Source organism: Gadus macrocephalus, chromosome 7, assembly GCF_031168955.1.
Source record: "Gadus macrocephalus chromosome 7, ASM3116895v1".
In the NCBI taxonomy this organism is placed as follows: Eukaryota; Metazoa; Chordata; class Actinopteri; order Gadiformes; family Gadidae; genus Gadus; species Gadus macrocephalus.
The window spans coordinates 3,767,767-3,793,648 of NC_082388.1; the positions used below are offsets into that span (position 1 = coordinate 3,767,767).

Here is a 25,882-nt window from a genome sequence, read left to right on the forward strand (position 1 = left end):
CGAAGGGCGAACTCGACACCGACGCTGTGCAGAGGGCGATACTCCAATACCGTAATACGCCGGACCCTGACACAAAGCTATACCCGGCGATGTGTGTCTTCGGCCGGCCCATCCGCGACTTCATCCCGATTGCCCCCGGGAGGTACAGACCGCACGTATCATGCCGTGAGACGCTGACGGCAAGGAGGCCCTCCGCAAACGCCGTATCCGCACAGTTGGCACTTGGGCGGAGCACACCAAACGCATCCCAACTCTCGAGGTGGGGGACTTTGTCCGCGTACAGAACCAGACGGGACTTCACCCTAACAAGTGGGACAGGACGGGCAGTGTCGTTGAGGTGCGCCAGCACGATCAGTACGTGGTCAAGATTGACGGGTCGGGCAGGGTCTCATCTCTGAACTGCAGATTCCTGCACAAGTTCTACCCGGTCCACAGCGACCGGCCCCCATCTCGATCGATCTATGACGATCTGGCATCCCGCGTCGCTGTACCAGCACTTATTGCAACGCCGCAGCTGCCTGGTCTTGCGAGCGGCCAAGTAAGACCTGTGACGGAGTCAGGGCCCACTCCACCACCGGCGCTGCCACCTGCAGGCTCTCTCCGGCGCGGGATGCAGCCCACCTCTATCGTGCCAGTGGTGCCGGCCCAGGGCGTCCCTCGTACGCCCCGCCAGCCTCTGTGGCCCCTGTGGCCCCTCTCCCACCGCCGCCCGACGTGTCGCCGGCGACAGGCTTGCGCCGGTCCACCAGGAAGGCCGGTGTGCCTGCCTGGCATAAGGACTTTCCTGTGGGGTAGTCTTTAATGGGTTCTGTGGGCATTGGGTTCATGTTGGACTTTCCGCTCGTTTTTATGGCACATAGTTCGTTCGATGCTGTTTTTTTTTTTTATTAGCCTTTGTGTTAGAGTGTTAAAGGCTCAGGGGGAGATAGGGAATATTGCACTACGGTCCTCTATGTTGTTGCACTACGGTCCTCTATGTTGTGGCATATAGCGGAACAGGAAGTTAATGACTCTATTTAGATGTAAACCTACCAGCACCTTCAGCTGCTCATGACATGTTTGGTTATTGTAATTTCACTACTGTCGTTCATTAAAGCAAGTGAACAAATGGAAAGTTGTTCATATTAATAGCAGAGTAGCCTACAAAAAGAATAGACTGCAATAATATGAATGCTTAAGATATTAAAACACAATTGATTAGGCCTAGGCCGACATATGCTTTATCAGTCCTAATCCTGAATGCACTGTGCATACATTTGAAATAATTCCAAATATCAAAAATCCAAAACAGCTTGTGTGACAACTACATTTATCTTAATGTGCTGATCCTGCCCATATTGTTGGGCAGGATGAAGTAGGCTATAGGTCTTTTTACACTGCCAAGCCGGTTCGGTCGCAGTTTGGCACGCCCGTTGATTTCACCTTCTTATCTCAAGTTTCCTGTGTAAAACCGAGGGGGTCGAATCCCCTGTTCTTCACGGGGCCAGGTTTCTTGGTTCACTGGGGAAGGCGGGGCTCCGCATGGAGTCTCTGACCTCTTTAGAATAATTTATATTATTGCATACTCCCGAATGTTAAATTTTTTTTATGAATGAAGACACCCGCATGCAATAATGAGTGTAGACTACAAATGCGAATAACTATGGTCAGGGATTTTCGTTACTTTCTAGACAGGGTCCAATAAATAGTGAACTTCATCACAGCCTCACCGAAGCACCTACAGTGCTTAATGCAAACAATCGCTACAAAAAACACCTGCGGAAAATTCTCCGACACCCACTGGTCTCAGCATGATGCATGTCTACAGTAGCCTATGTCTTCTGTCATTGATCAATATGAGGACATTTTAACCACGATGGTTGAATTAAAATCAGAGGGAGACAGCAAGTGCAGCTTGAAAGCGACCTCCCACACAAGAGCAATTGCACATTAGAATTTTTTATGTGCCTTGTGACGTGGCGTTTGATCAGTACATTTCGGCTGCGCATGTGCTTTTGGAATTTTAAATTGCTGCAATAAATAATGTTGTTGTTGACTTCGAACATGTCTCTATCTTTGCTGTTTAAATCTAACATATGAGTAATATATCGGCGGGAACCAGTGTTTTTGGTTGCGAAATTGAGCCAGCTGGGCATTCCGTGGTATTGGATGTGTTTTAATAAAACACATCCAATACTAATATCCAATATAATAATGTCCGCTGGTGACGCCCCTGAGGCTATAGTAGGCTAACGATGCTCTTAGCATCCTACGAGTACCCCTGGAGTCCTCGTTAGCTACGAGCATTTTCACGACGTGCGTTATCAACACTGCTTTCGGGAAACGTGTGAAAACTTTACGATGCTCGTACGACGCACTTCACGACCCACTTTAGGCCAACGATTCTTTCGGGAAACTGGGCCCTGAGCAAGGTGCGGCTGAGTTGGGTTGATGGAACGGCTTTAGCCTCAAGTAGAAGTTGGTGTTAGTTCTAACCGGGCTTAATCAACTAAGCGCCGCTTTCGATAGCGACTTTGATGGAATACCCCTCTGCATGATTCTTTATTATTATTATTATTATTATATTATTACCCCTCCTACTTATTGTATTTTGTATACGTCCGGGTCACTTAATGTACACACTTATTGTATGTCGTACTAAGTTATTGTATATAGTTGTGTAGCAATGTAGCATCATACTCTAGCTTGCTCTGTTGTGTACGGGGATGGGTTAACTTAGTGATTGTTAGTGCTTGGCACTTGCTTCTATGAACATCCTTAATGTACCGACATAGATATATTGTGGTTTCTCTTTCTTCTGAAAAAATTACTTATTGTATGTCACTCTGGATAAAAGCATCTGCTAAACGCCCTGAATGAGAATGTAAATATATAATAATAATAATCTCTCATCTCATCGTCATCCGCTTATCCGGGGTCGGTCGCGGGGGGAGCAGCTCAAGCAGGGGGCCCCAGACTTCCCTTTCCCGGGCCACATTGACCAGCTCTGACGGGGGGATCCCGAGGCGTTCCCAGGCCAGTGTTGAGATATAATCTCTCCACCTAGTCCTGGGTCTTCCCCGAGGTCTCCTCCCCACTGGACGTGCCTGAGGAGAGACCCCCTTACCCCATACTCCCGCAGCACCTCCCACAGTTTCTCCCGGGGGACCCGGTCATACGCCTTCTCCAGATCCACAAAACACATGTAGGCCCAGGCCCCCTCCAGGATCCTTGCGAGAGTGAAGAGCTGGTCCGTAGTTCCACGTCCGGGGCGAAAACCGCATTGTTCCTCTTCAATCTGAGGTTCGACGATCGGCCGAACCCTCCTTTCCAGCACCTTGGAGTAGACTTTACCAGGGAGGCTGAGAAGTGTATAATTATTATTATTAATAATCCACTGTTCAAACTGCTGCATCCGACCAGGTGATAACTTGAGAGGAGGTGTTGGGCTGCCATGAAGGGACTATTTACCCCGCCGTGCCTCCTCCTCTTCCTCCTCCTCCTCCTCCTCCCGGTCTCCTCTGCCACCTCCTTCTGGGCCAAGGAGAAGCCCAACATCGTCCTCATGATGGTGGACGACCTGGGCATCGGAGACCTGGGTTGCTACGGCAACAACACCATTAGGTAACGCACGCATTAGAGGTCGTGACAACGTTTAAAATAATAATCATATATATGTGAGTGAGGGAGTGAGGGAGGGATGGAGTGAGTGAGTGAATGAGTTAGTGAGTTAGTGAGTGTTAAAGTGCCCAAGTGAGTGTGTGAGTGAGAGACCAAATGAGTGAGTGAGAAAGGAAGAGATTGAGTGAGGGAGTGAGGGAGAGAGTGAGTGAGTGACCACCACCCCTGAACCTGGGCGGTGCCTCCCCCTCCCTCCCACTCCCTCCTCCCCCCCAGCACCCCTCACATAGACCGTCTGGCCCAGATGGGGGTGAGGCTCACCCAGCACCTGGCCGCCGCCCCGCTCTGCACCCCCAGCCGGGCCGCCTTCCTGACCGGGAGGTACCCCGTGCGCTCCGGTGAGTCCTCCACCCGACAGGGCACCACCAGCACCAACGTGTAACGCCACCACCATGACCCACCACCACCACCACCATGACCCACTAACACCACCACCAGCATGAACCACTAACACCACCACCACCATGAACCACTAACACCACCACCACCACCATGACCAACTAACGCAACCACCACCACCATGACCCACTAACACCACCACCACCATGACCCACTAACACCACCACCACCACCACCATGACCCACTAACAACACCACCACCATGAACCACTAACACCACCACCACCACCACCATGACCCAATAACACCACCACCACCACCACCATGACCCACTAACACCACCACCACCATGAACCACTAACACCACCACCACCATGACCCACTAACAACACCACCACCATGAACCACTAACACCACCTCCACCATGACACACTAACACCACCACCATGACCCACTAACACCACCACCATGACCCACTAACACCACCACCATGACCCACTAACACCACCACCACCACCAGCACCACCACCACCACCAGCACCTTGACCCACTAACACCCTCACCACCGTGAACCACTAACACCACCACCACCATGACCCACTAACACCACCACTATGACCTATGACACTATGACCCACGAACACCACCACCTCCATGACCCACAAACACCACCACCACGACCCACTAACACCACTACCACCACCATGACCCACTAGCACCACCACCACCATGAACCACTAACACCACCACCACCACCATGACCCACTAAAGGTGCGGCCACACCAACCGCGTTGCTCGCGTTGGACACCGCGAGTACCGCGCCTAACCTGAAGCTTGATCGGTGTGTGGTGGTTCAACGCTTCCACTGCGCCACCGCAGCTAGATGAGTCCATGTCCATGCAAGTGAACGGAGCGTTCCCTCTTCGTCATAACTATCAAACCAAACATCCTTCACATTCACTGAGCAAAAATTATGAAATTAAAATGTACATTTCTCGCTACATTTTTTTCCATAAACGCATTGAATGGCGTTACTATGTAACTATTTCCACCCAGAATAAAGAAAGATGTCGGCCGTGGCTGCGCTGGAGTCCGAGGTAGGAAACCCAAACGCCGCGTTTGGGTGCATGATAGAGCTTAGATCGGGTTAGATTAAATAATCTCGGATATAAATAACACTAATCGGGTTAAATAACTTCACATGGTGTGTCTGGTGTGTTTCCAGCATTCGTAGTGTTGATCAGCAGAGAAATAGTCCGCCAAGACGTTGAGGTTGCTGAACAACCAGAGACTCTGTCCATGCAAGTGTACGGAGCGTTCCCTCTTCGTCATAACTATCAAACCAAACATCCTTCACATTCACCGAGCGAACATTCTGAAAGTAAAATGCACATTTCTCGCTAGAAATGTTTCCATGAACGCATGTAATGGCGTAACTATGTCACTATTTCCACCCAGAATAAAGAAAGATGTCGGCCGTATGCTTCTGTGCAAGCTCACTACTCTCTGCCAGTGACGTCGGGTCAAGCTCCACGCTGATTGGCTACCGTGGCTTAGCGTCACGCGTTGAAGCGGTGAAAGTTAAATTTTCTGAACTCCGGGCGTTGGTGCGGTGGGCGCGGTACTGCGTTTACGTGCGTAATTACGTGCAACTTCCGCGCCTAAAGCCCCCAACGCAACGCTTCACCGCTTCACCGCGTGTACCGCGCCTAGACCAATGGTTCCCTATGCAAAAATGCCGATTTTCAACGCCCCTACCGCGAGCAACGCGGTTGGTGTGGCCGTACCTTAACACCACCACCACCATGACCCACTAACATCACCACCACCATGACCCACTAACACCACCACCACCATGACCCACTAACACCACCACCACCATGACCCACTAACACCACCACCACCATGACCCACTAACACCACCACCATGACCCACTAATACCATCACCACCACCTCCACCATGACCCACTAACACCCTCACCACCATGAACCACTAACACCACCACCACCACCATGACCCACTAACACCACCACTATGACCTATGACACTATGACCCACTAACACCACCATCACCATGACCCACTAACACCACCACCACCACCATGACCCACTAACACCACCACCACCACCACCACTATGACCCACTAACACCACCACCACCACTATGACCCACTAACACCACCACCTCCACCATGACCCACTAACACCACCACCTCCATGACCCACAAACACCACCACCATGACCCACTAACACCACCACCACCACCATGACCCACTAGCACCACCACCACCATGAACCACTAACACCACCACCACCACCACCATGACCCACTAACACCACCACCACCACCACCTCCACCATGACCCACTAACACCACCACCACCATGACCCACTAACACCACCAACACCATGACCCACTAACATGACCTTCTAACACCACCAACATGACCCACAAACACCACTATGACCCACTAACACCACCACCACCACCATGACCCACTAACACCACCACCATGAACCACTAACACCACCACCATGACCCACTAACACCACCATCACCACCATGACCCACTAACACCACCACCACCATGACCCACTAACACCACCACCATGACCCACTTACACCACCATGACCCACTAACACCACCACCATCATGACCCACCACCACCACCCCCCCCTAACTTGTTGACTGGTGACCAGAGGGGGAGTTGTCATGCCCATCTGTGTGTAACTGGGGGCAGGTATGGTCGGACTGGGCAGAGTGGGAGCCTACATCTTCTCCGCCTCCTCCGGAGGTCTTCCCAGCAACGAGGTGACCTTCGCCAAACTGGCCAAAGGTCAGGGCTACAACACAGCTCTGATAGGTGGGTACCGGCCCCCCGGATCCGTCCCTCACTCAGTCACCCGGTCAGTTGGTCGGTCACTCACTCCCCCACTCACTTGGTCAGTCGCTCACTCGGTCACTCACTCACCCACTCACTCGATCACACTCACTCGGTCACACTCGCTCACTCACTCAGTCACTCACTTGGTCACTCACTCACTCACTCACTGAGTTACTCCCTCACTCATGTGGTAGAAAATAACAGAATTCTATCACTTCAACTAACTAAGAGAGCATGAGGGATCGAGGAGTCTGGATCGAGTATGACAAGAGACTTTATTGTTACCCGCGAACAAGCAACAATGAAGCCGAGTGAGGTTTGCAAAGACGCTGCCGGGTCACCCGATCACGGTCTTTTTATTCTCTCAAACAAAGCTGTTTTCCATATGGTATGACCTGCCTCAGCATGCACATAAGAACTCCTTTTATGGTAAGGACGGTAAGCCATACATTCCTTTAAGTATGTGGTCATCATCCGCAGTTAATCTAAACATTAGGTGGACGTCAGTACGCCTTGGCCCCAGACTCTCTGGCGCCCTGTGAGGCTCTCCTATTAATTTCTTCTTTTTTTTTTTCAATTCAATTTTATTTGTATAGCCCTTAACCCATTTAGGCCTAAAACGCCTGCTAAAAAAGGCCTTTTTATGCCTAAGAACTTTTCTGTAAACCCTCTCTCAAAACCTGAAGGTTTTCAGAACAATATTCAAAGTTTGTCAACGCCTAATAAAACCTTAATTTCTCAGGCTCTATAGCAGATAAAAACATGAGGTAAAAGGCATTTGAGAGATTAATTATTTGGCTGTCAACTTGACTGACTTGCTTGGCCATAAACTTCAACTGCATATTTTTAAAAAATCAATAGACATCAAAAACATCAAGCACATTTTGAAAATCCATACAGATCTGCTTCTATGTCATACTTTTGAGGTACCAAAGTGACAAGTGATAGACACTGAAACACAGATATAGAACAAAACAAAACAGAGGGTTACTTCTTCTTTACCAAATAATTTCAATTTTAATTAATGTTCATTTTCTTTGTTGTATTATTTTGATGTTATTTGTTTTTTGATATTATCATCATATTATTATCCATAATCATCCATTATTATCAGTGACTTGTGACATAACCTATTGTAATTAGTATCAGGATCAAATCATTATCATCAGACATGAATTATTATCGTAAGAATAATCTATAATTGTCATTTGTATTGTTTTAATGTATCATATTATTATCCAAATCATCCATTATTAGCATTGCTCAGCATAGAGGTTGGTTTGCGTTATAAGACGCATCCACATTTCTTCCGTGAAGATATGGGAGAATACCTGCACCGGTGTTATAACATCTGGCATTGGCAGCTCGATCTTTATGCCAGGTTGGCGATTGAATGGAATCTTTTCCCGCGAGTGAAAGTTGCCACTCTTCCACTCGTTCGCGAAGCCTTCAAACTCGCTCAAATCCTCTTCTTCCCCAAACATCGCTTGAATCCATTGCTCTCTTACCACGCGATCAGATGGTAAAATATTTTCTTCCAAGTTATCTAATTCATCTAAGTTATCTAATTCAGTGTCTTCGATGTCACTACCTTCACTCGAATCTGCCATGTTTGATGCCATATTCGATCGCTTCGGCGATTTAAAGTTTAAACGTCCCACTGACTAAAACATGATCCACGTGTATTTCGACCAATAGAATGCTTCGCTATTAATTTAAAAAAAATCCCAAGCATCTCGTTCGCTCACCCCAAGAATATATCAACCAATCACAGTGAGTATAACTGGTCATGTGCCTTGAAAAAGACCGCATTGCTGAAAATGACACAGACGCGTTTCCCGGTCTCAATGGTAACTACGCATAGATGCGTGTTCCGGTCTTAAAGGTAAATACACACGTATGCGTGATCCGGTCTGAATGGGTTAATCACCATTACAGTCTCAAAGGGCTTAACAGGCCAAATATTTGTGACACCCCCCTTTACCCATGCCCCCACACGGGCAAGAAAAAACTCCCTTGAAATCAGCAAGGAAGAAATCTTGAGAAGAAACGCATTTTATACTCTTGGGAAAAGAGAACTTTTGTCATGTTATGTAGTTCTAGTCTAGCTGTTGACTGTCGAAATTCCACGCAACCAGTTCTAAGTAGTAAGAGAACTTTTGTCATGTTATGTAGTTCTAGTCTAGCTGTTGACTGTGGAAATTCCACGATCTATCAACAAGTTCTAAATAGTAAACACACACTACAAGTTGACAATTTAAATTACATAAATCCTTTTCGAAGTTGGGTCTCTGAGGTGGCAGTGCATTCTTTTTCAGTTTGCACAATGAGAGAGGGAGGAAGGAGTAGAACAGTATTTTTATATTTGGTATATTCCTCCTGATTGACTTATTTTGTTCATTTGTTAGATACTACATATGGCATCAAAATGCACTATTTTGCAGTTTGCACAATTTAAGTGCCGTGTTTGCACAATGTTATTGCACAAAAAAGTTGCATGTTAAAGAAATGTTTAATAAATGTTGATATTTTAACAATAAATGTTTTGATATCCATTCTGTGTGAAAAGTTACATTGATGAAGTAATGTGAAATAATTGGTAACTGAAAAAATAATAGTTAGATTAATCGTAAAATTAGTCGTTAGATTAGTCGACTAATCTAAAAAATAATCGCTAGAATAATCGTTTGAAAAATAATCGTTTGGGACAGCTCTAGTAGCCAGTGCAGAGAGGCGAGAATAGGTGTGATATGATCAAACTTTCTCGTTCTGGTCAGCAGTCTAGCTGCCGCATTGTGTACAAGCTGTAGACTTTTTGTGGTAGAGTTCGGTAATCCCGAGAACAGTGCATTGCAATAGTTCAGATTTGATGAAACAAATGCATGAATCAGTGTCTCTGCATCCGCTGCAGATAACATTGGTCTGATTCTTGCAATGTTTTTCAGATGGAAAAAGGCAATTCTAGTTATACTTCTTATATGTTGGTCAAAGCATAGTTGAGGGTCAAACCGGACACCAAGATTTTTGACGGACGCACTCTGTGGAATGGCGAGGCCAACCAACCACAGAGAGACATCCTCTAACTCTTCCCGGTCCCGCTTCGAGCCGATAATTATCAGCTCTGTCTTCCCAGTGTTAAGCTGTAGGAAGTTTTGTGACATCCAGCCCTTCACAGCAGCCAGACAGGACTCAACCGTTTGAATCTGGGGGGAATGTAGAGCTGGGTGTCATCCGCGTAGCAATGGAAACTAATTCCGAAGCTGCGGATAACGTCGCCCAGGGGAAGCATATAGATTGCAAAAAGTAATGGACCAAGGACCGACCCTTGTGGTACGCCAAAGCGTAATTTACAGTGCTTTGATTCTGAACCCTCATGAAGCACAAATTGGGTTCTATCTGTGAGGTACGATTCAAGCCAACCAAGAGCCGTACCCCCGAAACCAACATAGTGCTCAAGACGGTGAAGAAGAGTGCTGTGGTCGATCGTGTTGAATGCAGCGCTCAGGTCCAGCAGCACAAGCATTGAGCTTGTATTTTTATCCAAAGCAAGAAGTATGTCATTTACAACTCTTGTAATAGCAGTTTCAGTTGAGTGGAAATTCATGAACCCCGACTGGAAAGGTTCGAAGAGATTGTTCCTCGTCAGATAATCAACGATTTGCTTTGCTACAATCCTTTCCTGTACCTTGGACAGGAAGGGCAGATTCGATATAGGCCGATAGTTCCTGACTAATTCAGGATCTAGGCCAGGCTTTTTGAGTAGCGGTTTTATCACCGCAGCCTTGCAATTGGAGGGAACAATTCCTGTTGAAAACGAGAGATTCATAAGCGAGAGGATTGCAGGCCCCACCGTGGGAAGAAGTTCCTTAAGAACCCTGGAAGGGAGAGGATCCAACATACAAGTTGTTGGCTTTGATGCCTTTATCACCCTTTCAAGTTCCACCAAAGGAATTGCCTTGAACTCCAGAAGAGTTGCGTCAGAGTTCCCCATCCTGCCCCACAGGATGTGTAGGACAAGCCGCGCGGCAAGCATCAATTTCCTCTCTAATTGATTGAATCTTATTCTCAAAGAAATCCATGAATTCACCTGCTACGATCGAGGAGCCTACGGTCTGAGTCTGTTTCTGAGTGAGACAAAAAAATAAACTTGGGATTGTTTATATTCAAGTTGATGATACTGGAAAATCAGGCGTTCCTGGCAATAGTCAGCGCACCCTTATAGGTGAGCAGACTGTTATGCCATGCATGATGAAAGACCTCAAGTTTAGTCGAGCGCCATTTGCATTCAAGGATCCTGCAGCTTCGCTTCAGAGTGCGCGTTTCTGCATTAAACCAGGGGGCTGGTTTTTTCAATGTTTGTTTTTTAGTTACGTTCGGAGCAACTGAATCAATGGCAACAGACAAGGCAATGTTGAGGTCATCAGTAAGGCACTCCACAGAACCACTATAGTTACAAAGAGGTGCAAGTGAAGCAGGTGTGATGCGGCGACAGCTGAAAGTAGCTTGCTGATCGTCGCAGGGGCAGGATACCACCAGCTGGAAAGTGAGCAAAAAGTGGTCTGATAAAGCTGAGGTGTAGGAAGAGACCACTAGCTGTGAAATGTCTACACCGCGGGTCAGAACGAGATCCAGCATGTTTCCACCGATGTGGGTTGGGTGCTGGACGAGCTGTTTGAAGCCAAGCGTATCTGTAATGGACAGAAAAGCCCTTGCGAGGGCATCAGATGGGTTATTCACATGAATGTTGAAATCCCCAATAAGCAAAATATTGTCTGAGTATGTAGCCAGGTCAGCTGCAAAGTCAGAAAACTCATCAACAAAAACTGAATACGGTCCTGGGGGACGGTATACTACAGCTAAAACGAAAGAGTCTGGAACTCGTTTCGCTTCTCGGGGAGCTGAGGTGCAGAGCGCTAGCACCTCAAAGGATCTGAAAATATATCTATTCTTTGGCTTTAAATTAAGCTTAGAATTAGATATCAGGGCTACTCCACCACCTTTCTTAACTTCTCTAGATACTTGGGTGCTAACGTAATGGGGTGGAGTAGCTTCGTTTAGGGCTAGAAACTCATCTGGTTTTAACCAGGTTTCACAAATCCCCAGTATGTCGATCTTTTTATCAATAATTAGATCATGGACCAAGAGCGCTTTAGATGAAAGCGACCTTATGTTCATGAACCCTATTCTGAGTGCTTCCATTTTATTATTTTCAGAGGGAGTCCGGTTAACACTCTGAAGCGGTCAAGGGGATGCCGCGGTTTCGACATACTGGTTGCGGCCCTCGCCTGCGGGTTTTACACCTCGAGACAGCGCGAGGCCGCACCACCGTACATATAGGTACAGCGTTATTTTCAGAGGGAGTCTGGTTAACACTCAGCTCTGAGGTGATCAGTGGGATCGCCAGAGTTGGACATACTGGTCGCGGCCCTCGCCTGCGGGTTTTACACCTCGAGACAGCGCGAGGCAGCACCACCGTACATATAGGTACAGCGTTATTTTCAGAGGGAGTCTGGTTAACTCTCAGCTCTGAGGCGATCAGTGGGATCGCCAGAGTTGGACATACTGGTCGCGACCCTCGCCTGCGGGTTTTACACCTCGAGACAGCGCGAGTCCGCACAACGTACATATAGATACAGTGTTAATTTCAGAGGGAGTCCGGTTAACACTCAGCTCTGAAACAATTGGTGCAATAGATACTGGTTCAGCTAACCCATCTGCTGTTCTAGACTCTGCAATGTAAACTATCATGTTGCTAGCAGGTTTGCTAAACTTCTGCAGCCAGCGTGCTGTGAGTGGATGAGTCACGCCTGACTAAGACATCTATCTATGTTTTTTTCATAATTGAGGCGCCTAACCCAGTAGGGTGTAGGCCGTCTCTCATGAGCACACCAGGACGACCCCACAGGGAGGGCCAGTTATCTATGAAACCAAAGCCCTGCTCTGAACTATATCGTGCCAGCCAGCGATTTAGAGACAATAATCTACTATAACGCTCATCATTACCCTTATCGGGTAGAGGGCCAGAGAGAATTAATCGATGCCGACACATCTTTCTGGCGAAGTCACAAAGCCTAGCTATGTTGCTTTTTGTGACCTCAGTTTGTCTTGTCCTAGCATCGTGAACTACAATGTTGTCGAAACTAGTGTCGGTGTTTGGTGCATCTAATCTAACTCCAAATGAGGTCTGCAACATGTCAGCACCCTAAGATTAGCTTCAATGTCGGGAGCCCTGGCCCCAGGTCGGCAAATAACTTTCGCTGGCGAGTGTATTCTAACTTTACGTGTAACAGAATCACCTATGACTAGCGTTTTTACCCCCGAAAAGGACTTGCGAGGCAGGGTACTGACCGCAACCTGCCTCGCAAGTGGTGCTGCCGACAGGATTGCCTTGACGGAGTCACTGCTAACGATAGCGTTAGCTCCACGAGTCCGCCTGGCGGGTCTCTTCTCTATACTTTCTGGAGTATCTGTTTCCTTTATGCTAGCTACCCTTTCATCCTCTAACTGACAGATACGTCTCTCTAACAGAGCTATCTTATCCATGAGAAAGGCAGAGCAAGAACAACCGGAATCCATGCTTACCGTGGTTGATGCAGACGGAGCTCCAGCGAGGAAACAGCGAATACAATACAGAGTATGCAGAACAGGTCGCAGATATAAATACCGAAAAATAGATACAAACCGAGATAGCAGGTTGACGCTAAGCGTCCTGTTAACCAAACCAAACAAACCAAGCCAGCTACCCGGAAGTTGCGTCCGCGGCATCACACGGCTGCGTCTGCGGCGTCGCACGGCAGCCTCGGGTCAGCCTGTAGAGAGAGAACACAGGTTACGTGAAAGACGCACGATAGTGGAAAGCAGCAAAATCAGAGGTGATTTTGCTGCTTTCCACTATTAATGTATCGATATGATATATAGGCCTGATAATACTCATAGTTAATATAAAAAGTAATGGTTAATTTCTCCCATACTCACTTACTTACTCGGACACCCACTCTTTCACTCACTCGGTCCCACTCAACTACTCGTTCTCCCAATCAATGTAAATCAACTTCCTTAGTCATTCACTCACACAAACGTCCGAAATTTTGTCGGACGTTGGTCCTCTCTAGTGAAATCTGTTGTGGAACTTGTCATTGCTCGGACAAACATCTGACAAACGTCCAATAAACGTTGAACGTCCTTTTCCCGCCGCCTCCAGGAAAGTGGCACCTGGGTCTGAACTGCGAGCGTGCCGGGGACCACTGCCACCACCCCGCAAATCACGGCTTCGACCTCTTCTACGGCACGCCCATGACGCACCTGCGGGACTGCATCGCGGGCCACGGCTCTGTCTTCGCCCAGGTGTGGCCATACGTCCGATACGTGGTCGCCGCCTCGTTCTGGACAGCCGTCCTTTGCTTCGCCTGCCTGCCCGCCCCGTTCGGAGGCTGGCGGGTTGGGCTGGGACTGCTGCTGATCGGGGCCGCCGCGGCCGGCCTGTACCTCGTGTTCGACCACCTCATCGGCGCGCTGAACTGCGTCCTGATGCGGGACCAGCAGGTGGTCGAGAAGCCCTACGTCAGCGAGGACCTGACCGCACGCATGACCTGGGAGGCGGTGGACTTCATGGAGCGGTAGGGCGGCGGTCTGGGTTTAACGATGGCGATGTCGGTGGTGGGTCATGATTGTGGTGTTAGTGGGTGGTGGTGGAGGTGGTAGTGGGGTTGGTGGTGGTGGTAGCGGTGGTGGTGGAGGTGGAGGTGGTGGTGGTGGCGGTGGAGGTGGTGGTTGTAGTGGTGGTGATAGAGGGTAGTGGCGGTGGAGGTGCTAGTGGCGGTGGTGGTGGTGGTGGTAGTGACGGTGGTGGTGGAGGTGGGGGTGGTGTTAGTGGCGGTGGTGGTTGAGGTGGTGGTAGTGGTTGTGGTAGAGGAGGTGGTGGTGGTGGTGGTGGTGCTGGAGGTGGTAGCGGTGGTGGTAGTGGTGGTAGTCGCGGTTGGTGTAGTTGTGGTGGTGGCGTTGGTAGTGGCGGTGGTGATTGGTGGAGGACGTGGTGGTGGTGGTGGTGTTGGTGGAGATGGTAGTGGTGGTGGTGGGGTTGGTAATATTGGTGGTGGAGGTGGTATTGGTGGTGATGGAGGTGGTGGTGGCGGTGGTGCTGGTGGAGTGATTCCCTCCCTCCCTCCCTCCCTCCCTCCCTCCCTCCCTCCCTCCCTCCCCCACTCCCTCACCCCCCCCATCCCTCCCTCCCGGCCTCATCCCCTCACCCTCTCACCCTCTCACCAGTAACTCGGGGAAGCCCTTCCTCCTCTTCCTATCCTTCCTCCAGGTGCACACGGCCCTCTTTGCCACGCCTACTTTAAGGGAGTCCGGCCCCCACGGTATCTATGGCGACGCGGTCCGAGAGGTGGACTGGGCTGTGGGTGAGTGTGCCTGCCGGTTAATTGGGTTAGGGTTAATTAATGTCCGCCAAATGAATTGCTTGTCTGTTTGCGAGGTGCCTGCTAGGTGTGCGTGCTAGGTGTGGGTGCTAGGTGAGGGTGCGTGCCAGGTGCGGGAGTGCTAGGTGCGTGATAGGTGTGGGTGCTAGGTGAGGGTGCGTGCCAGGTGCGGGAGTGCTAGGTGCGTGATAGGTGCGGGTGTGCTAGGTGCGTGCTAGGTGTGTGTTCTGAGGTGAGCTCTGACCATACCCCCGACCCCCGGCCCCAGGGTTCGTCGTGGACACCCTGGAGAGGCTGAACCTGAGGGGCAAAACGCTGGTGTACCTGACTTCGGACCAGGGCGCCCACCTGGAGGAGGTCTCGGACCAGGGCGAGGTCCACCATGGCTCCAACGGCGTCTACAAGGGTAGGAGGACGCCCCCGCTCCACGCTAGCTTTTAGAGCTAACTGAGAAAGAAGGGCGGGAAAATGGAGAATGAAGTTTAAAGGCGAATGAGGTGCATGCGTGCTAGGTGTGAGCTACGTGTGTGTTAGGTGCACGAGTGCTAGGTGTGTGCTAGCTGTGTGTTAGGTGCGAGCTAGGTGAGTGCTAGGTGTATGGTATGTGTGTGCTAGGTGCGTGCAAGGTGTGTGCTAGGTGCATGTGTGCTAGGTGCGTGCTAGTTGTGTGCTAGGTGCGTGTATGCTAGGTGTGTGCTAGGTGTGTGCTAGGTGCGTGCTAGGTGTGTGCAAGGTTTGTGCTAGGTGCGTGCGTGCTAGGTGCGTGCTAGGTGTGTGCTAGGTGTCCATGCGTGCTAGGTGTGCAGGGGAATGAAGCCAGTCAACTTCTATTGATTAAAGTTGGTAACAAGGTCATGTTTTTCCTCTGTATCATGAAGCAGTAGTTTCTATGTCCGTCCGAGCTGTTTGTTGAGATTATTTTGAGATTATTTTCTCACTCGCTCGCTCACTCACTCACTCACTCACTCACTCACTCACTCACTCACTCACTCTTCCCTCCCTTACTCCCTCCCTCAATCACTTACTCGGTCACTCACTCCCTTACTCACTTACTCAGTCACTCATTCACTCTCTCCCTTACTCACCTCTCACCCCCTCCCTCCCTCCCTCCCTCCCTCCTTCCACCCCTCCCTCCCTCATTAACCTAAGCACCACCCTTCACCCCCCTAGCGGGTAAATCCACTAACTGGGAGGGGGGGATCCGGGTCCCGGGGATCCTCAGCCTGCCCGGGCTGCTCCCCCGGGGGCGGGTGGTGGACCAGCCCACCTCCCACATGGACCTGCTCCCCACCCTGACCGCGCTGATGGGGGCGCGCCTGCCACATGACAGGTCAGACCCCGCTAGGTGGATGATTGGTTGAATGTGAGTAAGGATGTGTTAATCTGTGTATGCGTGGGTGAATGTGTGTATGAATGGGTGAATGTGTTTATGAATGGGTGAATGTTTATGAATGGGTAAATGTGTGTATTAATGGGTGTATGAATGTGTGAATGTGTATGCATGGGTGAATGTGTGATTGTGTGTTTGTATGGGTGTATGAACAGGGGTGGATGGTGTATAGGGGCGATTTGGGCGACGCACTACAAACTGGGAGAAAGAGGATTATTTTATTTTTTTTATTCTATCACGGCAAAAGTAGTTTTCAGTGTTCTAGACCTATTATCTGTCATTGTCCAATCAGAATCGTCAGATTCAAGTCGCGTTTCAAATGGTCCCGCCTCTATGGGCGAATTCATCGACCAAATCGCCCAAGCCTTCTCCGTTGACTCTAATGTTAAAACTTTTTTTTTCGGAAATTGAGCCTTCAATGCATTTTCAATGGGGATTTGGGACTCGCCCTAACGTGCTTGCGTCATACGTAACTGAGCAAAGAGCGCGAAGGCATATCTTCGATCAAGTCACTTACTGATTTCAACATGGCAGCTAACGTGCGCAATTCCGTTTCGTCTCTCAAAGAAGTTCCTTTTAGTCGACGACCCAATTCAGAAAAATTGGAAATTAAATATATTGTATATAGTTCTCTGCAAACCTATGGTGGCATCATGCCTTCAGTGTGCATATTGTATACAGTTCTCTGCGAACCTATGGTGGCATCATGCCTTCAGTGTGTATATTGTCTATAGTTCTCTGTAAACCTATGGTGGCATCATGCCTTCAGTGTGTATATTGTATATAGTTCTCTGCAAACCTATGGTGGCATCATGCCTTCGGTGTGTATATTGCAGAGTTCTTCCAAGAAAGGGTTCCAATCCAGGATAGCTTTTAACGCACTTTATTTGTTAAAGTATTTCGGTATGGTAACTACGGAGGAAAAGGAGGTGGAAGCGTGTTGAACACGTGCTGAGCGTCTCCCAGCTGATCAAAAACATTAACCCTTTGTCTGGTAGCAGCTAGAAGATTCTGACGAGTTTAAGTTTACTGTTGACTATTATGGTCGGATCCACATGGCCTGTGTGAAGTGGGCGGAGCCGGTGTGACGTATTACCCTCGGCTTCCTCACTTGTCTGTGGTGCTGCCTTCTGTGGATGGAGCAGCTATTGCAGCCTTCAGTAAGGTCCTGCTCCCCTTGTGGCTATGTATACTATTTACGGCTTATATGTTTGGTCCTGCTTCCTAGCAGGGCAGCTCAGGTTCTTAAAATACGTAACAATATTGTATATAGTTCTCTGCAAACCTATGGTGGCATCATGCCTTCAGTGTGTCTTGAACAACCACACATAAAAGGTTGCACATATTATATTGATATTTTTTCATATTTGTCTAAATGCATACTTAACTGTAGATAGATTTATGAGTGAAGTTACCAACACAATAGATTGTCCGTAACACACTCACCCCTTTTAGAATCACATTCTCTCACTCTCACTCTCTCACAAACACACATACAGATAGAGACAGAGAGAGAGAATGTTAACTTGTGTATACCGGTAATTCCCAATTATTATTGATGTATTTGCACTTTTAATCTTGCTGAATTCTACAAGGCAAATAAATTAAGTAAAAACTTAGTTCCCTGGCTCCATTCGTCTTTGTAAGGAAATGTTCTATTTTGTCTTTAGGGGCAAATGTTCTATTTAGTCTTTAATGCTTTGTTTTTATATGAAAAACACATAAAAATCTTCGGGGGGAGGAGGGCCCCAGACCCCCCTACAGGGGTTTGGTTTACAAACTTTCTGCCCCCCCTATAATAAAATTCACCAGCCGTCACTGTGTATGAATATGTGTGTATGATTGGGTGGACGTGTGTATCAATGGGTGTGTTTGAGTGGACCACTGGCTAGAAATCTGTGGTATGAACGCACACATTCACCCATTAATTAACCTCCTCTGTTAACCTCCTCCATCATGTGCTACCGGCAGGCAGCTGGACGGCCACGACCTCATGCCGCTGTTGCTGGGTCGGGCGACGCGGTCTAGCCACGAGTTCCTCTTTCACTACTGCAACGCCCACCTCAACGCCGTCCGCTGGCACCCGCCAAACTGTGAGTCTGCGCCTTTAAGGCCGCGCTGCGTTCAAGGCCCATGGGGAACTAGAGACGTCTTCAACGGTACAGATCTTGAAACTCGTAATTTCCACGTGTGACTATTAATTTGTATGAATGTGTGTATGAATGGGTGTATGAGTGGGTGAATGGGTGTATGAATGGGTGAATGTGTGTATGAATGTGCGAATGAATGTGTGCATGATATGTGTATGAATTGGTGAATGAATGTGTACGAATGTGTTTATGAATGTGTGAATGAATATGTGTATGAATGTGTGAATGATGTGTGTATGAATGTGTGAATGATGTGTGTATGAATGGGTGAATGATTGTCCCCCCCCCCCCCCACAGCGGACGCGGCCTGGAAGGCCTTCTACTTCACACCCGTCTTCACCCCCCCCGGTGGCGAGTCATGCACCGACACCCTGGTGTGCCTCTGCCACGCTCCCTACGTCACCCACCACGACCCCCCGCTGCTCTACGACCTCTCCCGCGACCCCTCCGAGGCCACGCCCCTCACCCCCACCACGGAGCCGCGGTTCGCCGTCGTCATGGCGGCGATGGCGGCGGCGGTGGAGCGCCACCTGGCCTCTCTGGAGCCGGCGGACGACCAGATGGCCCTGGGCCACGTCCTCTGGAAACCCTGGCTGCAGGTGGGTGAAAGGGTGAATGGGGATATGAGTGGGTGAATGAATGGATTAAGGTGTGTATGAATGGGTCTGAATAGGTGAATGTGTGCATGAGAAGGTGAATGAATGGTTGGATGAATGGGTGAATTGATAGGTTAGTGAATAGGTGATTGCGTGTATGACTGGTTGTGTGAATGAATGGTTGAATGTGTGAAGGAATCTGTGGGTGAATGAATGGGTTAAGGTGTGTATGAATGGGTGTGAATAGGTGAATGTGTGAATGTGTGTATGAGAAGGTGAATGAATGGTTTGATGAATGGGTGAATTAATAGGTGTGTGAATAGGTGATTGCTTGTATGACTGGTTGTGGGAATATGTGTATTAATATGTGTGTGAATGTGTGTAGGAATGGTCGCATGTGTGTGTGAATGATTGCATGTGTGAATAAATGGGTAAATTAATATGTGTATGAATGGGTCAATGAATATGTGTATGAATAGGTGAATGTGTATATGAATGAATGTGTGAATATGTGTATGAACTGGTGAATGTGTGTATGGATGTGTTAACGAATGGATGAATGTGTATATGAATGGGTGAATGGATGGGGCATGTGTGTCTGAATGTGCGTGTGAATAGGTGAATGTCAGGCAGTATTGTAAAGCGCTTTGATTAGCCCCTGGTTAGTAAAGTCAGACCACTAACCTCGTCGTCCATCTTGTTGTGTGCAGCCGTCCTGCCCGGCCCGGGGGGGCTCCGGGGGCGGTCTGTTCTGCCGGGAGGAACGCCACAGAGTTCAGAAGGCCACAGACTGGAGCTGGGCTAAATGACGTGGTTTTAACGATAACTGAAATAAAACGATGGATATGACGTTTTTGTGGCAATAGTGTAAACGAGAGCAGTTCATTCACCCATTCATACATACACACATTCATTCACCCATTCATACACACGGTTTCTCATCGGTACCCTTCCCCCTCTTTCCTAAAACTCTACCTATGGTGTCGAAAAAGGAAAACACTTGGCAAGGGGGTTCACTTCTGTTTTAAAATACATTTAAATTCTCTGTAGAGCCGTTTGTCCCTCCTGGGTTACTGTAGAAACATGGCCTCAGGGGTAGAAGCACTCCCTTCCCACACAGATACAAAGGAGTCTGAAACAAGGTAAGAATTAATATTATATTCCATTTATTAATTAATTAATTAATTAATCAATTACATTCTGTTTTTTAAGGTGCTGTTCGCTCAATTCTGTTTGAGGTTTGCGGCCCCCGGCAAGCCATTGGTCCGTTGAGCTGTCTGTCACACTCTTTGATCCGGATCAAGACCAAAAATCGGTCAATCGGCACTTGAGCAGCGCCCCCCGGGTTGTCCATGCCCCCAAACAGTTTGAGTCTCTAGTAATGAGGGAGTTTTGAGCTCATTAACGCTAGCTTGTTAGTACAGCCATCCCTCCTTCTTCAGGAAGCGGAGGGTGTCCTCCTCACCCTGTTGGCATAGCGACCGCATCCGAACGAGGGGGGGCGGGAACAGGGCCTGGTTCAGCCTCACAATGTTGTCCAATGAGAGCTGAGGGGGGGAGACAGAAGAGGAGGAAGTGGTCAGAGGCGATCGTGATCCGCTTTTCCGAGAGTCAACGTGCGTCAGAATGTCGGTCGTCGTGTTTCGTTTTGGTGTTAGTCGTGGTATGGTCGTCACCGTCGTCATGGCAAAGTTTGTTGAGGTTCTCTCTCTCTCTCTCTCTCTCTCTCTCTCTCTCTCTCTCTCTCTCTCTCTCTCTCTCTCTCTCTCTCTCTCTCTCTCTCTCTCTCTCTCTCTCTCTCTCTCTCTCTCACCAGGATGTTCATGTTGGCATGCCGGAAGTGGCGTTGGGACCGTCCCGTGTGGGCGGGGCACACGTTGACGCCCCGCCCGGCGAAGGGGGAGACGGTGAGGGTGTGGCCGGAGGGGAGGAGGGGGAGGCCGTCGCTGAAGCCCCCGTCATAATACTTCTGGGGGAGGGAGGGAGAGTGGGGGGGGGAGGGAGTCGGGTAGAGGGGAGAGAGAGAGCGTGCGAGACAGAGAGGGATAGAGGAGAGAGAGAGGGAGAGTCTTAGAAAGGGTCATTCTTTGAGTCCTATCATGCATGTGTCATCTTCATGCTGGCATTCCCAGTCATTCCCACGGCGTTCCTATTACCTGTCCACGGAACTCCAGGGTGCGGAGTCCGGCGTAGACTGGCACGAAGCTGCTGGCCAGCAGCGCCTGGGTAAGATATTCATCAGTTCAGTCAATAAATGGGAGGGGGAGAGAGAGAGAGAGAGAGAGGGTAACATCAAAGGTTATTCTTAGTTTGTCTTCGTCAAAGTTGAGAGTTTCTGAAATCATATTAGTACTACTATATATATATATATATATATATCAAATATCAATCAGTGTTCAGACAGGTTATCATTTAATGACGAGAGAGAGGGAGAGAGAGATATCAGCATTCACACAGATAGGTTAGCATTTAATGACGAGCAAAAGAGGGAGAGGGTGAGACAGAGAGGGGAAGGGAGCGAGGGGGGTGAGAGATTGGGGGAGACAGAGAAACAAAGAGAGGGGGGAGAGAGAGAGGGGAGTGACGAGAGAGAGAGACAAAGAGAGACAGACAGAGAGAGAGAGAGACAGAGAGAGAGAAACCACACCATAATCAGCTCGTCCCTGGAGCTGAACTCCCCCACCAGGCTGTTCTTCCCGCTCTTGGCGTGTGTGACGGACACCCAGAGTCTGTCAGCCGCCACCTTGTGGGCGTCGCCCGGCAGGACATCCTCCATCCCGCTCCTGGACGGAGGGGAGGAAAGAGGGACAGATCCTCATCAGCCAATGAGCTCTCTCTCTCTCTCTCTCTCTCTCTCTCTCTCTCTCTCTCTCTCTCTCTCTCTCTCTCTCTCTCTCTCTCTCTCTCTCTGCCATCTTTTGGTTTGTAACATTCAGTTTGTTACCGTAGAGCTAGCATGAAGTCGTAGCCCGGCGTCAGGGCTCCCAGCTTCTGGCTTCGCACTTCGGCCGCAAACTTGTAGGTGAAGTCTTTGCAGTGCTGTGAGAGAGGGAGGGCAGTAAAACGGTTCTTAAACTATAAAACTGATATGTAACTGTAAAACCTAATCTGTAACCATAAATGGGATCTGTAACTGTAACATTGATCTATTACTGTAACATGGACCTGTTACTGTAACATGGATCTGTAACTTTAACATTGATCTATTACTGTAACATGGACCTGTTACTGTAACATGGATCTGTAACTTTAACATTGATCTATTACTGTAACATGGACGTGTTACGCCCCGTGCCCACTACCTCCGTCAGTTGTCCGTTGCCCATTGACTTTGAATGGGGACGGACGCGCAATGCATTGTGGATCCGTCCGTTCAGTTGGAGCGTTCGCCACCGTCAGAAAGTTGAAAAATGTTCAACTTTTTCGGCAGCGACGGTTCCGTCATCCAATCAGATCGCGTATGCAAATGTAAGCACTGTGACGCGACTCGGGCTCTGACGATACTGGAAAGCGGGAAAGCGGGTCATCTTGCCTCGCAACAAGCAGGAAGAAGCGGGAAGAACCCGGCGAACCGATTTGATTGGCTGACGGATGCATCTGCAAAGACTACTCCCCCATCCGTCAGCCACGCCTTCCCACGTCCGTTGACTGACGGTGCAGTGGGCACGAGGCGTTAGTGTAACATGGATCTGTAACTTTAATACGGCTCTGTAACTATAAAACGGATCTGTAACTGGCGGATCTGTAACTGTAACATGAATCTGTTACTGTAACATGAATCTGTAACAGTAAAACGGATCTGTTAGTGTAAAACGGATATGTAACTGTTACATGGATCTTTAACTGTAAAACGGATCTGTAATACGGATCTGTAACTCTAAACGGATTTGTAACTGTAACATGGATCTGTAACTGTAAACTATCTGCAATTTTACAGCACTATCTGCAACGGTAAAATGTAATCTGAGGTACATCAAATAGTAGGCTTACTAAAGATACTTCCATTCATCCAATTGTAATAAACATAAATATTTAATGTGCAACTTAATTATGTTACGCATTGTGCACAGACGTGCACGCACACACACACACACACACACACACACACAGACAGGGTAGGCACACACATACACTAACAGACAGATACACACAGGGTAGGTACACACACACACACATACACAGAGTAGACAGACACACACAGACACATACGCACACACAGGGAGGGACTACTACACACATACACACAGGGACCACACACACACACACACACACACACACACACACACACACACACACACACACACACACACACACACACACACACACACACACACAAACTCAACCTTATCTAACGCTCTTCGTCCTCCATGTGTTCCTTTACCTCCACCTTGTCGGGGGCCGTGATGAGCACCGCGGCCACCAGGGCGCCCGCGGACGCCCCGGCGCACGCCCGGAGCGACGCCACCAGGCGGTCCCCGTGTCTCAGGAGGGCCCCCGCGGCCCCCAGTTGGTATATCCCCATGAACCCGCAGGCGGCGAAGGAAAGGTTCAGCGCGGCCATTCACTCCGGGAAAGGAGGGGAGGTCGCTTCGCAGAACTGCGCCGAAAAGCAATTAAAGTTAATTTAAATGTAATTCACAACGGGTCGTATCAGCTAAGCCACATTGACGTTTTAATTTGTGGCTGAAAAACATGCAGATTATCTCGTTTTAAATATTTGATTTGTCCCAGTGCCATAATCGATTAGACCTCTATTAATAATTGTAACCTGTCGGTACTAAACGCATTCTCCATGGAGTTGCGCACACAGAACTAGATAGATAGAGAGGTCTCTATTTAGTTTATTTGCATAGTATCGCGACGTCACCTCCTTCTTCACGCAGTTTTGCAGATGTCGCGAGATCTAAAGTCGCAGCGGGGGAGCCTGGTGTATCTTGGTGATTTAAACGTTAAGATATAATGTCATAAGCGACAAAACACGACTAGATCCACGGTAATAGCCGGTCATAACAAAGCCACCGGCGTGCTGACGCGTTTCACTTCCGGTTTGACTTCTTGGTCCTGTTTTTTCAAAGTAAAAGTCCTGACTTTTTTAAGGTAAAAGTCTTGCAGAATGTTCATCCAAAAATATATCAAAAGCCCGTTTTGTGATCAAATCAATCCAGGTGGTTTATACTTTGCTCATTCAAAGCCCATGGTGCAAGTTTCGATTAATGGGTACATTGAGCACTCAAAATATGTATATAAAGTTAGAAATGTCTCCAAAATGGTGTTAAAGTCCAGGTCAAATGTAGTTGTTTTTTTATTTGCACAGGAGAATAAACAGTAAGTTAAGTCCAATAAACGAGGAAATGATCAATGTGTCAAAAAATAGGTTGTCAAAACAGAACTTAAAGGCCCACTATGCAACTTTTTTAGCCAAAATTACATTAAGTATGCAGGTTGAGAGTTATGCTGATGGTTCTGCATCCATTTCTGGGTCGATTGGTGGGTGTGTCATTTTCCCATGTCGCCTCTACAGTGAAAAAGCGCATATGCAACTTGATCTGCTCGGACCGGGACATTCCGGATGTGACGCAGCGGAAGTATCCTAGAAAATGTAGTCAGATTGTAGTTTCGAAAATGCTTTACGGCACAGACACACACCCAAACATGGCACCGGCTAGATATAAACAGCCAGTTGCGAGGCAATTGTTGCATTCATCATGGATCAATCGACTGATTAGGAACCCAAGAGGCGACTGTCGGTGGAACAAAAGAAGAATGGACCAGAAAAGAGATCAGACACGAGTGAAAGGGGAACTATACAACTTTTTTGGCTTGATTTACCTTAATATAACAGGCTAGGAGTCATTGCGATGGTTCCATTATACATTTTTGTTCGATTGTTCGTTGTTTCAACTCCCCCTTGCGCATTTTGGCGGAGAAAAGGAATATGTTTCTGCCGGCGACCCGCCGCCCACTCTCGCGGGAGTCTCGGGTCTCGCGAAGTAACGAATTGCTTTACGGCACAGACCCCCAAACACGGAACCGGCTCGATATAAACACAAGTAACTAAGGGATTGTTACATTCATCATAGATCAGCCGACTAAAAAGAGACAGAGAAACCCAATGTCGGAGGAACAGAAGAAGAGAAAAGGGAGACTGACCGACAGAGAGGCCAGACACGAGTAAACGTTGGGCAAGCTTTTCAGGAATAGCGTGAACTGAAAGAAAAAGAAGACTGCAAATCAGACTCCGACTTGGCCGTGTTGCTTTTGAAATTGAAAGTACCCTTGGGTGAACTTTGTCCTCGTGGTATTCTTGATGTTGATAGTCTCTGTACACATGTGTTTGATCAAACCATTTTGTTGTGAGCCCTGTAAAAATTGTTTTCTCGACCGTTTTGTTGTGAGCCCTGTATGTTTCTAGCTTGCTTGGTTGCAACCATATAAACA

General features: G+C 48.4%; 2 protein-coding genes and 1 long non-coding RNA gene across 5 annotated transcripts in view; 2 read left to right on the top strand and 1 right to left on the bottom strand.

The window, feature by feature from the left end:
* sts (steroid sulfatase (microsomal), isozyme S) overlaps positions 1-20,293 on the top strand; it is a 52,978-nt gene extending 32,685 nt beyond the window's left edge. Inside the window, exons 2-11 of the mRNA XM_060056285.1 lie at positions 3,403-3,603; positions 3,877-3,998; positions 6,745-6,867; positions 14,090-14,504; positions 15,154-15,290; positions 15,577-15,714; positions 16,479-16,638; positions 18,670-18,791; positions 19,146-19,447; positions 20,155-20,293. Of these exons, the coding sequence (XP_059912268.1) occupies positions 3,434-3,603; positions 3,877-3,998; positions 6,745-6,867; positions 14,090-14,504; positions 15,154-15,290; positions 15,577-15,714; positions 16,479-16,638; positions 18,670-18,791; positions 19,146-19,447; positions 20,155-20,253 (1,788 nt within the window). The 5' untranslated portion in view covers positions 3,403-3,433 and the 3' untranslated portion in view covers positions 20,254-20,293. The remainder of the gene's footprint in view (positions 1-3,402; positions 3,604-3,876; positions 3,999-6,744; positions 6,868-14,089; positions 14,505-15,153; positions 15,291-15,576; positions 15,715-16,478; positions 16,639-18,669; positions 18,792-19,145; positions 19,448-20,154) is intronic.
* Positions 20,294-20,452: 159 nt separating this feature from the next.
* Positions 20,453-24,005, bottom strand: pnpla4 (patatin-like phospholipase domain containing 4). Of its 3 annotated transcripts, none has more exons than XM_060056287.1 (6): positions 23,826-24,005; positions 22,389-22,483; positions 22,092-22,227; positions 21,601-21,666; positions 21,258-21,410; positions 20,453-20,991 (listed from the first exon to the last, which is right to left on the bottom strand). In XM_060056287.1, the coding sequence occupies exons 1-6, from the start codon at positions 24,003-24,005 to the stop codon at positions 20,860-20,862; spliced, it is 762 nt and encodes a 253-aa protein (XP_059912270.1). In that variant the 3' UTR covers positions 20,453-20,859. The 3 variants fall into 3 exon arrangements, with proteins under 3 accessions (XP_059912270.1, XP_059912269.1, XP_059912271.1); XM_060056286.1 differs by having other exon boundaries at positions 21,258-21,413; XM_060056288.1 differs by lacking the exon at positions 23,826-24,005 and adding an exon at positions 22,610-22,724 and having other exon boundaries at positions 21,258-21,413; positions 22,389-22,571.
* LOC132461241 (uncharacterized) lies at positions 22,596-24,393 on the top strand. Its single transcript, XR_009526568.1, has 3 exons — positions 22,596-22,723; positions 23,115-24,027; positions 24,273-24,393. It is a non-coding gene; the product is annotated as an uncharacterized LOC132461241 (long non-coding RNA).
* Positions 24,394-25,882: the final 1,489 nt, after the last annotated feature.